General features: G+C 43.0%; 1 protein-coding gene across 1 annotated transcript in view; it reads left to right on the forward strand.

Moving 5' to 3' along the window:
* The window catches only part of XPO4 (exportin 4), a 517,538-nt gene that overhangs the window by 101,831 nt on the left and 398,354 nt on the right, over positions 1-17,353 (forward strand). Inside the window, exon 4 of the mRNA XM_069202267.1 lies at positions 3,263-3,401. Coding sequence (XP_069058368.1) covers positions 3,263-3,401 — 139 coding nt within the window. The remainder of the gene's footprint in view (positions 1-3,262; positions 3,402-17,353) is intronic.

Below are 17,353 nucleotides of genomic sequence, written 5' to 3' on the forward strand. Positions count from 1 at the left end.
ATTCCCGAATACCTTTTACCCGTTTTCTATAGCCTTCTTTATACTTCTAGGAGGGAGGATCCCATTGATAACTCCTATCTGGAGGACATAACCTTCGAGTGACTCGGGAATTCCCAGAGGATTTTTCTGGCTCAAGATTTTACCACTGATGAGATAAGAGATGCAATAATGCAGTTTAAGTCCATAGGGCCTGAAGGGACTACCACCTGATTTTTATAAGGTTTATGTGGCCTTAGGCAGCCGTGCTGACTTCTGTCTTTCAGGAAGCAGAGGGAGGGTCAACTGTCCCTTCTATGCACGAAGCCCTGGTCATCATCCTGCTGAAAAAAAAAAAAAAACGACCGATGCAAGTCCTACAGACAGCTCTCTCCTATTAATTGCAATGTTAAAATCTTAGCCAAAGTGGTTGCTAATCACTTATACCTTCTCATGGAATTCTGGTCTGCCCAGATCAATCAGGCTTTATCTCTGGTTGATCCATGTTCTACAATCTGTGGACCTTATTTGCAGTACTGCAGGACATCAACCCGACTTGGCTGCAGTGACAGTTTTTTTTTTTTTTTTTTTTTTTTTTAAGAAGCTTGTGATATCTCGTGATCGGGAAGAGGTGATATGATGTAACTGTCATGGCGCTCTTCGTGCTTGCTGATCGTATTACTCGCTGGATTTATTTTTCTCCCTTTGTCACCGGCAGAGGCCGTGTTGCTTTAATGACAATGGTGATTTTGCCGTATTCGTAAACCTACTCTGTTTCTCCCTCATCTGGCGGTGGAACAGGGTTACATGACGCCGATCCCTCCTTCCTCCTTTTTGGTCTCCTCTGGTGTGCCATCTCTCGCTGACTCTACAGTAGCCTACACTTTGATAACTTAGCACAAGTTGCATTGTTTCCAGTCACTCACAAGTCTTCATGCAGGCTTCTGCTTCAAAGACGCGGGTACCGAGGATTGGGGGGGGAGGGGTGAGAGGGAATCTTTGAGACGATTCCTTTCTGTCCTGGACAGACTTCTTGGGCAACAGGCATGCATACCTGCTAGACATCTTTACATACATTTGGCTGCTTCACAATGTTAAAGCAGTCACGCCTGATTTTCCAGCTGAACTTCCACCTTTAATACCCTCCACACATGCTTCAAGTGGACACCCCTACTCTTCCTCTTAAATCGCACTGCGCATGCCGAATATCCTTGTATTCAAGGGCGGGCGCATACACAATGGGAGGCAGATCTAAGGGTTACCTTCATGGATGAACAGTGGAAATATTGCTGTGAACAAACTGAGCGGATAGCACCTAGCAGCAGGCTTAGTGTCATCCATTTTAAGTTCCTTCATAGGTTACACTATTCTCCTGCCCAGCTGTATTGTTATCGACTTCAGTTGGATGATAGGTATGCCAGCTGCGGGGCAGCTTGGGCATACTTCATTCATCTGGCATGGACCTACGGGCCGATACAGGCCTTCTGGGATTAGGTGAACGCTGTGCTTACCACCTTGGTTGGACATGCCTTATCACTTACCCTATTTTTGGCACTCTTGGGACACACAGGTGAGCTCAAAGCTGGTTTCAGGAAATATATGGCACTGGCTCTTCTTCTGGCTAAACAAAGGGTTGCCTGCTGGTGGGGGTGTAGGGGACCCTACTGTGCACCTATTTGTGGCTGCGTGTCTCACAGACAGACTGTATGAATGGGTCTGCTGATGCATTGTAGTGTGACACCCCTGAGCATGCTGGGGACCCGCTTTAGACATCGCCTCATAGTTTTACTTGTCTATTGTGTGACCTCCAGTCCCTGAATGAATTTGCATTGTTCTGTGGAACTCCCAGCTTTCACCTGCAACAAAGGTGTGCAGTCTGGTATGAATGGACAGTGAGAGAGGCTTCATTCTTCAAGGAATATGGGTGGTGCGGGTCAGAATGGATGGTCACTCTGTATTGCCAATGAATTATCTATACAACTATTGATTGTTTTGTATTTTCTTATCGTTGATGAAATTCAATAAAACATTTATTTAAAAAAAATCTGGTGTTGTGGGCTTGAAGAAATGAGTCTTGTTTCCAGGGGTACATTTTCACTATGCCACATTAATTGTAGTTAAGATTTGGTAGTTATTGTGAAGGTTTTCATGTGATTTGTACATTTCTCTCAATAATTAGAGTTGAGTTGTGTACATTGGTTCATGAACACTTAGCGATTAAAGGATCAACCTTCTTGATGACTGGCTCACCTAAACAGATCTCATCGGGGGTCCCTGTATCAGGGTCCAAATCTGTTTTTTCTACCTTGTCCTAATATAGTTCATGCAGAAAGGCCAGGAAGAAGGTTCAATTTAAACAGGTATTAGAACCATGAGTTTGGAAATTCAATTTTGTCAGTGTGGTTATGAGCAAAATGTTTCTAAGAAGATGGTACTTTCCTACCACTGGCCGTCCATTGCCAACTTGACCTTAGATCTTCCAGGGATGCATATCATTGCTTTTAAGTTTCGCAAAGCCCATGCCTTGTGTTCAAAACTTGGAATGTAAGCTTTGTGTCAACCCCTTCCATATCATTGGCTTGCTTGGCTGTGCTCCCTCTAGCCATTGATGAGAGACCTTGTCAATTACACCTTTGATCAGCCATCCGTATCATTTTAGTTTCAACATAATGTTTTGGCTGTTTGAGCATATTCTTGTGCCTCCTAGGAAGTGTTCCTATTTGAATGCACAAGGGACTGATTTGCATCTGAAAAGTTCAGTCATCACACTTTGTCACATTCAGTTCTTTCTTATTGTAAACACAAAGCAATCCTTTTTGTTATGTTTTTTTAAGTGCATAACACACTGAACTGCTCAGGACACCCCCAATTTATTCAGAGGAATAACCCTTCTAGCATTTTTAGCCAGCATAAACAGCAGCAGAGCCACTAATAAGATTCACACAAGATTCAAGGGCAGCCGCTGAAATGCAAATTAAGCATGGCTGGTGGTAAAGCGAGTTGGTCTGCCTTTTACCTGAAAATGCAATCCAGGCCTGTTGGCTTTGCTAGTGACTGTCAGAAAGTCTCTGATGTCAGATACTCAAAAGAAATTACGTTTTAAAATCTGTTCTTAAAGACTGTGAATCATATGTTGAACAAATGTTAGTAACGTTCTTATTTGTAAAGTAGGTGTTTAGTGCCTTGTAGAAGGTTTTAAAGTGCTCTATTGATATAAGTATATTGTCTTGTTAATATTGGTGACCTACAGCTGTTGCCTCACTTGTTATTTTCAATACATCCGCAGCCTCCAGAAGTATGTCCGGGAGCAGATATTGTTAGCTGTAGCCGTTATTGTGAAACGTGGATCTTTGGACAAATCCATCGACTGCAAGAGTATTTTCAATGAAGTTAGCCATTTAATAAACAGTTGCAACCCTACAGTGGTAAGTTCTTGTTTCTTTTTAGGTGCAAGAGTTAATTTTTGAAGTATTTCTCTTAATACCTATTTATCTCAATTTTACCTTCCGTCCCATCAGTGGCTCTGTGAACATGGAAGAAATGTTACTTCCAATGGAAGGCAGCATAAAATTGTTACGTTTGTGCAAATCATTAATCAGTAAGAATACCTCCAAAAGTCCACTGCCGTTAGTCCTATTTTCAGACAGATGGAGAAGAATCTTTTTTTTCTTATTTTCTTTTTTTTCCTTTTTAAAAGGATTCTCTCACACACTTCTGTGTGGCATGCTGACATGCTTCATCATTGAGTTCCTGCCCGGTAAATCCAATTTACCAAATGGCTTAACCTCCCTTTTGGAGGGAGCACTGGAGCACTTACATGTAGATTTAATACGCACTCTCTCGGGATCTAGATGTGTATTGAAAATGTCTTTGGGTGATATCCTGTTGATTTTAATCTTGGGACATACATGGTACGTTAAAAACAAAACAGGACATAATTGAAGTGTTTAGTATTCCTACTTGCAATCCAACATGTTTCGCTTGGCTCTTCACTGCCCATTGGATCATCCAGATTTCGTCAGCACCATCCCAGTCCCTTATGAATTATTATTTCGATCATTAGTGTGAAATGTTACTAGTGGTGTGAATACTTTGTCACGCTCAACTGTGATACCCGTGCAAGCACTCCATGCATTCAATAGCACAGAACCATCCTGCTTATCCAGTAGGTCTAATAGTTGGATATTACCTAGCATCAGTGTCTGTGAAAATAGGAAAGAGTAGTCATTTTCATCTTGATATAATGCAGAAAGCCATTTCAATAAAATGCACTGTATGCTGTGTTTGTGCAAATCTCAATTGTGCCAACCTCTTTGTAATGAGATTTGTTTTTCATGCCATCTACTGGGAAGATACTCTCGTGGTCTGACTGCTTGTAATAATTACTGTGACACTTGTGGATAGCTTAAATATCAATTTCGTCATGCTTATAAGGTGTGCCGAAAATTCATGCCATCCTTCTAAGTTAGCAGAATGACAAACATGATGGTGTCAATATCTTTCTTGAGTCGGGTGGACCCTGCACTGATATGTTCCATTCTTAACAGATAAAGTTGACCTATTTTTGTGCCTAATCATCATTCTCCAAGTATTCATAAGTGCAAACTTGCAGAATATTGTGTCAAAGAAAACACTTTTTATGAGGCCAAATTAGGCCACGTGGGTAATTTACAGGTGGGCCGGACCCCTATCTCACAAACTAGAGTAAGAAAGATAAGTCAGGTAAGCTTCCTCCCATGAAAATAATTACATTTTAGTTGTGAGTTGGACAAGCGTCCTACCTTATTAAGTCAGAGTATGCCCAGTAATTTCACCTAATTCTGGCCCGTAACTTCTGCTTATTGGTACACGTTTATGTTAATACAGTGACCGCCTGCGTCTGATGTCACTGTGTGAGCCAATGGCCAGGGTCAGTGCGTTGTATGGCGCTCTACATTATTTTATTAAACACAGCATTATGTGGCGATTCGAGGGAGAGGTAGAAAAAACATACATATTTTGTAGGTTTTTAGGCAACCGAAACACTGAGCCACAGACCATTTTGGTTATGTGCTTTCAATTAATTTTGCTCAGTCACTCTATCATAATCAATTGTAGAAGGAGATATGGTACCCACGTATTTGTCTTGTATGTTAAAACATAATATTGTGTTGATTATTATGCCATGCTTCATTGAGGACTCTGCAGGTGCTCAGTATGTAAACCGAAGGTCATCTTAAGAAATTGTATATTTGTGTGTTAATAAGTAGAGTAGACCTATCATGGTAGGTCATCCATAGTCATTGTCCCTATCTCAGTCAAGGTATATTGTCATTCAGTCCCTTGGTGTTAGTTGCCAACTTGTAACTCAAGCTTTGTTCTTTCTTCAGTAAAATGTTTGATGCATCTTTGATCATGGGTGATTTATCATCTGTTTAAATATTGTCCAGTTGTAATCATTTTCAGTATGGCCAGTGTTTATGTAATTATTTTCCATTTTAGTGACATACATTATAGTTCCCACAGGAATAATTACATCTAGCTTGTGGTAGATCACATGGTGTGGTTTGATTTTCTTTTTTTTTTTTTTTTTTTTTTTTTGCTGGTCTTCTTCCGATTTCTACAATGTAGCAATACATACTGCAGGTTTTTCTATAGGTCTGTGTGCAAATAGAGATTTCTAAAGGGTAAGAATACCTGTACCTAGAATCTGCCAGTTCCTATTAATTACTTTCATAATCTGGTTAGATAGAGCAGAGTATGTTGTCACACAAACTAGTTGTTGAGTCGCATCTTTCTTGTGACTGCATCCCTGTTGTAGTTGTTGGCTCTTTTTAACATTCTGAGAATGATGGAATCTGGTCCTCTGTTATAATTTCAGATTCCTCAAAGTGGTGTACCTACAGGGACTCAGTGCTGGGGGTGAAGGTGCGTCCCATTGAAATTCCATGCTCCTGTTGGTACGCTGTTTCTTCATTAAAAAAAAAAAAAAAAAAGACTTGGTTTGTCTGAGCCAGTTTAATGCATTCCAGCACAGCGTCTTGGAGTCGTATGGGAATGTGCTATGGAACAGAGGAGGTCCTCTATCACTGGTTTCTACCTGAGGAAATCTTGTGTAGAGGCTTTCTATAGCCAAGCTTATCAATAGATTGTTGTTAGGGTCATGCTGTATGACCTTGACTTACGATGGGATAAGTTTCACCTGGGGATGTAAAAATAAAATAAAATGGCCACTGATTTGTGCCCAAGGTTTAAGGACTGAATTTATCCCCAAAACCATCAGCCTCATGGTCATGGGGTACAGTCTTTGTGTATTTTAAGCAGTGTTGAAACTTTTTACAGGAGGGCCGTCAGCCACCAGAAATTCTGCCTCCTTTTTTTGAGGTCCACCTGTTTGTTTTCGGCATTCTTAACCATATTGCTGGTATCTACTTTGAGGGCTTTTGTGGGATCATTTTTCATTCGTTTGTAATTGCTTCTGTCACCCAGGAGATGTAGGCATTCCTTTCTGTAGTCTTGTACATTCTTAAGGCCTATTTCCCCCCCACCCCCCGCCCACACACCTATCCCCCCCTTTTATCGGCTGGTTATATTAAGATCTGGTCATCAGCTTTAAGTACATCTAGGGCCATCTTTTCGTATTTACTCATGTTGATGAATATCTGTACACTAGATGTGTCTCTTGCTTCTACCCGGCCAGCTCAAAAGCCAGTACTTAAAGGATTACAGCACTTGTTAAAGGAGTAAAATTCGACTTCTTCCTCAGGCCAGATTCAAATGTGTTTTGTACTTGTTTGGTTAGTTTATTTTACATGTTAGACTGTAGAGTATAGGAATGATTTTGAAGGGGAACTTGTGGCAGTTGTGGAAGAACGTTTTCTTGGGCCTCTTTTAGTCTTTTAAAGGACCAGAAGCTCACATGCGTTGCTGTTAAGAATGTTGCCACGGATGCCAGGCCAGTGTATGATGCACTGCAGTTGAGTAAGGAGTCCTGAAATATTTCTGCCTGCGCCTTGAGAGACTCTTGCACCATCCTGTGACCTTTAGAGATACGCAATCTTCTCGTTCATGATCAGGATGTAGAAGGCTCTGTTTTGAGCACGGTAACTCAGTCATGCAATATTCTATAAAGGCTGCTCCGAAACTGCTTACCTTATCATTGGTTCTTGTCACATGGCTGACTTGACAGCTAGTTGAGTGTGTCTGGGGATGCACAAGTTGGGTCAGGTGACCACAATTGGTCAAAAAGGAACATGTTCTGATTGGTCTGGAACCAGTTGCTCCTCAAGTGTGCAACAGTTCATGCCTGGGGATCATGGACATTGGTGACAACTTTTATTTTGGAAGTTCATGTTGTAGATTTATTGTAAGTTTGTTAACATAATGGTAACTATTTTGTTGCGCAAGTCCTTTATTTTAAAAGTAAACTGTCATTGATCAATTACTGTCTTCAAGTGAAGCTCTCAACTATACACGTCTTAAGTATTAATCTCACAACTGTATTCGCTATGCAGTAGGTTTTGCCTCCTCTTGCATTCCTTGCAACTCCAGGAGAACCTATCATGCCTATCATGCCTATCATGGGGTGGAGGGGGCCATTTTTCCATGCTAAAACGTAGTTTGAGAGTGAAGAGAAGAAATGTGTTAAAGATTTAGCTAGGATTTGTAGGTCGTGTTGGCAGGGGTGACGATGAATCGAATCGAATATGGAAGGGGAGTTTGATGAATAATTTGTGTCATCTGAAGGCACAAGAGGAAATATATGGGCAAAAAGTAGGTGTGGTTGTAGAAGGGCACGTATTAATTTTTCTCCATGGAACAATTATTGGGTGAGACTACTGATCAGTACCTGGCTGTGTTGGGAACTTTGAAAATTAGGATGAGCATAGATCCTAAGGATCTTAATAGAAAGATGTGTGGATTAACATTCTCCACCCAACATTGAGATGTTGGCTATTTTCAAGGTGGATGATACTACACTTCACCTGACTTGTATAAGTATATTCAACATCATTTGTTATGCCAGAAGGTGCAATCTGTTTTGTATGAATGCCTTTTTGGGCTGACATACAAGGAATCGTTTTTTTCAAAGAGTTACACAGCAACAATTGTTGGTCTAAAGAATATGGAATTTTTCCAAGATGACATATTGGTGTTGGGTATTGACGAAAAGTGAGGTCAGTTTTTTGGGAAAAGTGCTTAGCATTTTGAAAGGCGTAGGATTCACCGTAGGAATTGACAAATGCAAGTTTGTGGTTGAAGTAGTAGAATATTTAAGCCACGCTATTTCTGAAGAGGGAATAATGGCTAAATTTATGGATGCGATAGAACCCTCTTCATGTCCCAAAGACTAGGCTCAGTTGAGATCTTTCATAGGCTTAACAGAATATCATGCTAAGTATGTAGATCATTTTGCCAATCTAGTTCAACCCATGAGGGCTTTGATGAAAAAATGTTAGAAATAAGAGTGGATACTTAAATGCCAGAGTGTTTTGATGAAATCATACGGCATATTCTGAATGCTAGGGAACTCGAACCATTTGATACATGTGATTGCACCACCATAGCCAGATGTGTGTGTAGTTTGGAGTCCGTTTTAATGCATTCAAACAAAAGTCTTGAAAAGTTGGTAGCCCTTGCCTATAGAAAATTTAGAGGAAGGGGCGTAGCTGGGGGAGGTGGGTGTTTCTAATGTTATAACCCACCCCAATAAATTTATTTTCTGTTAAATAGTTAAGTACACATGCTTTAATTTGGGTATTCTGCGATGCCTGTAGTGTGTTCAGTAGGAATTTTACATACACAGTCAAACTACCACACACACACACACACACACACACACACACACACACACTCTGCTTTGAAAGTCCTCAAATATTGGTTATTTTACCAAATATTATGTTTTCTCTCTTAGTACACCTACCAGTCCACATTCATCTCCCTTTTCACTGCCTGTTAGGCTCCTCTCATGCACCCTGCTTGTCGTATAATGTGTTTTAACATTATATGGTAGCCTGATTGTCTAAAAATCTGCCCCCCCCAAGTCTTACTGGCTAAGTTATGCTCCTGCTTCTAGGTGCAAAAGCAAGTTCCACCACACTTGAAATGACTAAATTGTGCAAAAAATAATTGTGTGTTTTTTTTGTTTTTTTTTTGTTTTTTTTTGCCACAATTGTGGTTGTCGTATTATAAACATTTGGCTGTGACTTGCTAAATCGGTATGACATGAATTGTCTTATCAAGGAGGCATTCTAAGGTGGGGTGGTAGATTATTAGCACCATTACCGTTGACGGGAGGGATATTAATGACACTGCATGAAGGACATGGAGGAAAGTCTGCCATGAACAGGAAGGCACAGGAAGATTTATGGTGGCTGGGATTTGCGCATGATGTGACAAGTTTTGTGAGGGAATATGTGTGTTGTGTTTTTAGTGATAAAGCCCACATAGCAGTGGCATCTCCTTGACTACCAATAACATTTCCTGACAGGACATAGCGGAGAGTGGCAATGAATGCGTGTAGCCTGTATGATTTGTCTGGTCGAGGCAAGAAATAGGGCATAGTTCTCATGGTTTACTACTACAAGTGGCTGTAGATGAGTTTAGTTAATGAGGTCAAATCCAAAAGGCTGATTGAATTTTGTGAGAATTTATACCAGAGGGTATTACATGCAGAAGAGGTAATAACTGACAATGGTCCAAAATTTGTATCAGAGGAGTTTGAGGCATATCTGGTACATTGTGGAGTGGAACACAAGCAGACAGATATGGGGGCAGGAGAAAGGCCTCATGAAAAGGTTCAACAGAGTTTTGGGAGATAATGTGTAATTGTTGCAGAGTGAACTTGACTGGAGAGAGGAAATCAAAAAGCTAATATGGAGCTATACAACCACTCTTCACTTTCCATTCGGGGAATCGCTTTTTGTGTTATTGAAGGGCCGCAAACCAGGTACAAAAGCTCTTCCTGGATGGGATATGGTAAAATTCAACAAATTAGTGTGGCATAGTTACGAAGGAATGTACATGAGAATCGAATGAGGTACGCTGAAGTTAAGAATATTAAGTTGGCAAGAAGATGTGAATACGCAAAAGGTGATTTTCTGTGAATTAGGTTTGCAGGTGTGAGAAGGCATTAACAAGATGATTGGCTCACCAAAGCGGATGTTTAAAAAAAAAAAAAAAAAAAAGAGTAAATATACCATTGTGTTGTTGCAAGATAGAGATGAAATGTGAATAATGTGAGCAAGTGGAGAAATGGCGGAGAGCTAACAATGGGCACATAACAGCTAGTACCATCAAATGGCGGACATGCCAACGGGAATGAACAGTTGTACCTCAAGGACGCATGCTTCAAAGGAATCCACCTTTGAGGTTAAAGGATTTTGTATGATATTTGCATTATAATTCCATGAAAATTTGGCTAGAAGTGTCACTATGGGATTCCAGTCATGGGTGCTTGTAATTAGTTTTTATATTGTACAATGTCTTTACTGCCAACCTGCAATCTTAAGTTTCATTATTATTGCTAGGATAAAACAATAGGGTATTGGGAATGTGTTGTGTTTTGTACTTGTGTGGTTAGTAGATTTTAGAATATGGAACGGACAAATGATCTTGGAGGGAAACTTGTGGGAGTTGTGGAAGAGAGACTGCCTGGGCTGGTCATGTGACTTCCACTGGAATAAAACATTTATTTCTACTATCAATGTTATATGGATACTTTTAAGAGTTTTTCATCCCTGGCATGGGTGCCCTTTTTTGTGCATTTTTTGCAGCGTGTAGAAACTTGGTATAGTAGGATTGTCAGCCACAAGAAATCCCGCCTCCCTTTTTGAGATTCCTCTGTTTATTTTAGCCATGGGATTTTTTTTTCCAGTCTTTTGTAATTGTGTTTGTCACCGAGGAGTTGCAGCCATTCCTCTCTGTAGTCTTGTACATTCTGTAGGATTATGACCTCCTTCTTCTTTGGCTGTTTTTTACTAAGAATTGGTCATCAAATGTAAGTGTTTTTTTTTTTTTTTTTTTACAAACGTTATTGCGTTTTGACAGTAGTATCACATAATGAAATAGTGACACACAAGATTACAATTTAGAACATCAGGGTATATGGCCGTACATGGGCCCAAAGTCACATGTATGAATAAATCCTGCTACAGCGGTATAAACTCCCACCATGACCTCCCCTCAAACAACTAGCAAGAACAGTCCACTATCATCTACTATACATCTGTTGGGACCTTTCATGTAAACCAGTGCCTAAGAGCTACAGGTTATCAAGGTTGAAAAAGCGCCCAGGTTTAGGCTGTGCTGTATGTGAAGTAGGAGTAGGTAGTGTTTTGTGTTAGCCTGTATGTATCAGGTATGTTTGGCATCCCGCAGAGGGGAAAAGTTGGGGAGAGGGGCGGCTAGTGTGATATGGGTATATCTCCCCGGAACCCTCCATGCAGGGGACGTGCTCTATATTCTTCTCGTTGCAGCACCCTAATCTCAGCCAAACCCCACTTCACCACCTCCTCTCGCCACTGTGATGCCTGAGGGGGTATGGGGGACTTCCAGCGTCATCTTATAGCTCGTTTGGCCAACAATAAGGCCAACTGTAAAGTGTGTGGACACCCTGGCTCTCTGAGGTTGGGGATAAAGTCTCAGTATGCATGCGTCTGGCATCTGCCAACAAGTGTGCGCTGTCAGGTCCTTAAGGGATCTTTCTATTTTGACCAGTATATCGACAACGCTGGACAGTTCCACAACATATGTAGCAGATAGGTGTCTCTCTGGTGACAGCGAGGGCATCCCGCTTCTGCACCCAGAAACATTGAATATATTTTGTACGGGGTAAGATATGCTCTATGAAATGTAGAAAATTGGATGAACTTAACTCTGGAATTTCTCAATACAACTTTGGGGGCTTTGAGCAAAACGTTCCATTCGGCGTTGCTTAGTGCACAATCTAGGTCTATCTCCTATTTAGTGCGGAGTGTGTTTAAGCATGTCCCAAGGTGTGCCCTCCAGCCCCTGTACAGCCATTGGACCAATTGACTGCCTTAGCCTATTGTATGTAGCACACAGAGGAATTCAAATGTAATAGGTTATTTTCCCTCCGGAGCCCAATATTTACGAATATAACTGATCAGTCCTGCATGTATGAAAAATAGGGTGTCGGGGAGTCCATGCGTATGCACAAAATCTGAGTGTGTCATCAGTGTTCGGTCTGTGAACAGCAGCACCACTGTCATGGTTTCAGAATGCACCCAAGATTCCAAACACTGTGCTGATAGTATTCCCATTGCAAGAGGGATACCCCTCAGTGGTATGTTAGAGGATGGATGTATGCGTACAACATAGCGCCACATGCCAGTACGCCATAGCCACTTGCAGTAATATAGGAATGTTATGAGGGGCTGGCGTGCCTGGGCACAGCAACCTATGCAGCTGCCCATTTTGCACCTGAGGGGGGCGTAAAACCTGTTAACTGTAAGTTATATCCTGCTAACCAGTAGGCCATCCATCGTAGCTAGCCAGCCGCACAGTACTCCTTGAGATCTGGGGGCTCCCATGCCACTGTCCAGCAATGGAAACTGCAATTTTGGAAAACTGACCCTGCGACCCCTCCTACCCCCAAAACACACACACACACACACACACACACACACACACACACACACACACACACACCCACACACACACACACACACACACACACACACACACACACACACACACACACACACACACACACACACCAACACACCAACACACCAACACACCAACACACCAACACACCAACACACACACACACACACCAACACACACACACACACACCACCCCCCCCCCCCCCCCCCCGGCTGGGACCACCACTGGTAGATTATCAAAATAGTCCAGTCTAGGAAGGAGGACCATCTTTGCCAGTCTGCCTGCTACAGAAAGGGGTAGTGTAGTTCAAAAAGTAATTTGTTGCCTGAGGGAGTTGAGTGCCCCGCATGAGATTCCCTTCTAATATGTCTTGTCGGTCACGTTATATGTGGATTCCCAAGTAATAGAATGTATGTGTCACCACCAGAATCAAGGCTCCCTAAAACTCCAGCATCTCCGTCTGTCATGAACATGAAAGGGCAGGATTTGTCAGCATTGACCTGATGGCCGGAAAGCCGTCTAAACTTAGTCAGACTTTCAGCCACGCTGGACAGATCCCGCCTCAAATCCCTGAAGTGCAGGACTATATCATCAGTATAGAGGGAAGTAGCCTGGGACACCCCTTTAATAGCAATACCCCATTCTGGTGCATCCTAGCGTAACAGCTGCTCCAGGGGCTTAATCGCTAAGAGAAATAACAGAGGCGATAATGGGCAGCCCTGATGTGTACCCCTGGAAATTGTATAAGTTTCGTTTCCGCACAAGGCCGCTCTGGTCCGTGTGCAGAAGCTGTGGAAGATGAGTAAGCAGCTAAGATTTTGCTCAGGATTTTGTACTCCGTGTTTAAGAGGAACAATGGTCTGTAAGAGGCCAACTCAAGGGGGGACTTAACTGGTTTTAACAATGATGTAACTATGGTTTGTAATGTTGTAGGAGGTAGGTGTCCTATCCGTAATGGTTCCATGTACAATTTTTCCAACTGTGGAGCCAACGTGTGCAGATGTGTTGTGGGAAACTCAACAGGGAGTCCATCTGATCCTGGAGTTTAGTTACAGGCCATCTCCTTAATCACTGTCTTAATCTCACCCTCGGTAATTTTTAGCACCAAGAGTGTCTCGATCCGATGCCTTTTTTTCTGGGCAGGCGCATCCTACACAGGTATGTGGCCAGTGTTGGAGTAGGTAGGGGCGGCAAGGGTTTTGTAGAGGTCAGCATAAAAATCGCAAAAACTGGTATTGATGTCTAGCTGTGTGGAGACTATGCCCTGAGTTTGAGAGCGTACATTTTCTGGGAATGCCCTGCAGGGGGCTCCCAGGGCGGTTAAATGGAGAACATGCCTTTCCAGTTTTGTAAAAATTGCTACTACAAGTATTCTCAGAAGGACAAGCATACAGTAGTCTGTGCTTGCCGGTGTACTATCGGAGCGAGGACTACAACTCCTGCGCCTCATTCACACCAAAGATGCTGAGAGTAAGAGAGATGCCGAAGATAGCTCATCATACCATAACCCCCTTCTCTGTGAGATCTTGGACTTGGAGAGTGACAAGGAGGAGAACATTGCCGAAGGAGCAGAGGTAGATTTAAAAATTGTGGATGTGAGAGAACTGTCCCCCCACAAAAAAGATACCCGAATCGCGTAAAACTGACTGGAGAACTTTTAGAGGGAGCCTTGGCATCGAAGAAAACGATGACCAAAGCTGCGACCTGAAATAAGGATCCACTGGGAACCCATGAACAGGAGAGAAAACCCCCCGAAAAATCAAAGTTGTCGAAAGACAGACGGGGGAAAGAGGCTTTGATGCTGATACATGAAAGATCACATCCGGAGCAGCAAAGCTCCATGACCATTCAGTCAAAAGACTCTTCAATATCAAAGTGAAAGGCGGCTGAAAATCTTGACACCGAACAATGGGCGGCTGAGATAGAGAAGAAGAAAAGAAGGCTCGAGGCTGAAATGGCGGTTCTTCTACAGAAACTAAAAGAATTTAACGAAGGCCTGAAGGAATTTTGAATTCCAAATGTACCCTTGAGAACAAAGGAGCAGGTTGGGTAGAAGAAATCGAGCCTCCCTTAACGCGAGAGCCACAAGAAGCACTTTTTATGAAGAGGAGCCACGAGCTGGTCTGTATCAAGGATTAGAGGGATCTTAATACTCAGAGGCTCAGTGGCAGGACTTGGAAACTGATTCACCCGAAGAGGGAGTGCAGTGTTACCCTCACAAACCATCACCACTGGATGACATAGGCATCTAAAAACCGGTGATTAAGACAGCAGCTGATAAATATGGTGGTCAGCTAAAGGAGGAGGAACCACAATCATGTTTCTAATTGGAGACCCTTTTACCCATACAATCTAGGAATTAATATCTGCCTCAGATTCCAGGTGTTCCACACGAGGAACAGGAGGCCTCGTGCAGAGCGGGCACTCCAAGGACAGAAAAGAAATATAATTTCTCATCTAAAGATCCTACGTACATAAAGGATTCAATGCCAGTTGCTTCTATTATTACAGCTAGGAAAAGGGCCAACATCCCGTCGACTTCAGGCCCTCCTTCAGACAAGGAGAGCAAGCAGATGGATCTCATGGGCCGAAAATGTTAAAGAAGTATAGCAAATCTATGGTGCATTGCAAATTCAAATGCCCTATTAAACCGCTATCCTTACCAAAGCCGGAATGAGATGGTGGTGATGATGAAATTTCTACCGGAACAATACCGGAAGAGGGCAGCACACTTGGTTGAAGAGGGCAAAAACATTGCCAACACATGCCTAAAGTCTACACTAGATGCGGCAGACACATTGACCAGACATGATAACGGCTATTGCACTACATCCCCACTCGTGGCTTAGAATGTTGGGGTTCAAACCGGAGGTACAGACTAACATTCTAATCGCCCCATTCAATGGAGAACAGCGGTTTGGAGTGCAGTTAATGAGACACTAAATCAACTGAAAAAGGATAATGAGACTGCTAGGTCCATTGAAGCGTTCCTGTTCAGAGGGAGCATGTGAAGGGGCACAGCACTGTTGTAAGTAAAGCAAATAAGTAATTGAGAAAATAAATTTTGGTTGGGTACCAATCTGTGTAAATATGCATGTACATTCAGGTATTCATATATTCCTATGTTATTATGTACTCCTATCACATTTGGAATAAGCACCTTTAATCTATATATATATATATATATATGTTCGATGGCATGTGTAGCTGCAGATACACATGCTGTGCACATCCCGCCATCTAGTGTTGGGCTCGGAGTGTTACAAGTTGTTTTTCTTCGAAGAAATCTTTTCGAGTCACGAGATCGAGGGACTCCTCCCATTTCTGCTCCATTGCGCATGGGCGTCAACTCCATCTTAGATTGTTTTTTTTCCGCCATCGGGTTGGGACGTGTTCCTTTTCGCTCCGTCTTTCGGTTCGGAAAGTTAGTTAGAATCTCGGAAAAATCGACGGTGGTATTTGCGTTCGCCATCGGGTTAGTTATTACAGATCGACACCGACTTTTGAAGAGCTCCGGTGGCCCTTTGGGGTTTTTCGATCCCCCGTCGGGGCCTGGTCGGCCCGGCCACGTGTCACTTCAAGGCTGATGGAACGGACCCCATTCCGCTTCTGTCCAAAATGTCATAACAAGTATCCGTATGCAGATCAGCATCTGGTCTGTAACCTGTGTTTGTCTCCAGAACACAGAGAAGATACTTGTGAAGCCTGTCGGGCGTTTCGGTCGAGGAAGACATTAAGAGACCGAAGAGCGAGAAGACGGCAAATGGCGTCGGCGCCGACAGGACAAAGGCATTTGGAGGAGGAAGAAGAAACCTTCTCCATCCAGGAGTCTGACTCGGATGAGCTCGATCCCGAAGAAACGACTAAAACCGTGAGTAAGACGTCGAAACATAAAACTCACGAGAAGACCACAAAAGCCCAGGGGACGCCACCGCCAACAGGCCATGGCTTAACCCGGAAAATAGGTGACCGATCATCGGCACTGAAAAAGGGCACGCTTGTGTCGAAGTTATCCGACTCCGGTCGAGATACCTGCACACAGCAATCTCGAGCCCGAGACAGCGGCTCCGAGCAAGTTCGGCACCGAGACAGCAGCACCGAAATGGGTCGGCACCGAGAGATCACGACGCCGAAAATAAAGAAAGTGTCGTCGGAGCCGAAAAAGGCTACCGAAAAGGTTTCCATTCCGAAACATCCAGCCTCGGAATCGAAATCAAGTTCCTACACAGAGGAACAGGGACTGTCCTCCCAAATGCAAGGACATAAGTTCGGACAAGAACTAGAATCAATGGAGCCAGACTACACACAAAGGAGGCTCCACATTCAAAAGGATACAGGGAAGATAAGCACTCTTCCCCCAATTAAAATGAAAAGAAGACTTGCCTTTCAGGAAAAGGACAAGCAGCCACAGGCAAAGGTGGCAAGACAAACAACTCCGCCACCATCTCCACCACCATCAATGCACACATCACCGGTAGTCACTCCACCACTGATGAAATCCCCAACTCATACTGCAATGAGTCAGGATGATCCTGACGCATGGGACCTTTACGATGCGCCGGTATCTGATAACAGCCCGGACTGTTACCCAGCGAGACCGTCGCCACCTGAGGACAGTACATCCTACACGCAGGTGGTCTCAAGAGCAGCAGTTTTTCATAATGTCACCTTGCATTCAGAACCAATAGAGGATGCCAATACCAGAGCTTACCTATGCTACCTGGAATGCTAAAACACTCCAAACAGGTGTTTCAGGAACCAGTGAAG

This window comes from Pleurodeles waltl, chromosome 8 (genome assembly GCF_031143425.1).
Source record: "Pleurodeles waltl isolate 20211129_DDA chromosome 8, aPleWal1.hap1.20221129, whole genome shotgun sequence".
Lineage (NCBI taxonomy): Eukaryota > Metazoa > Chordata > Amphibia > Caudata > Salamandridae > Pleurodeles > Pleurodeles waltl.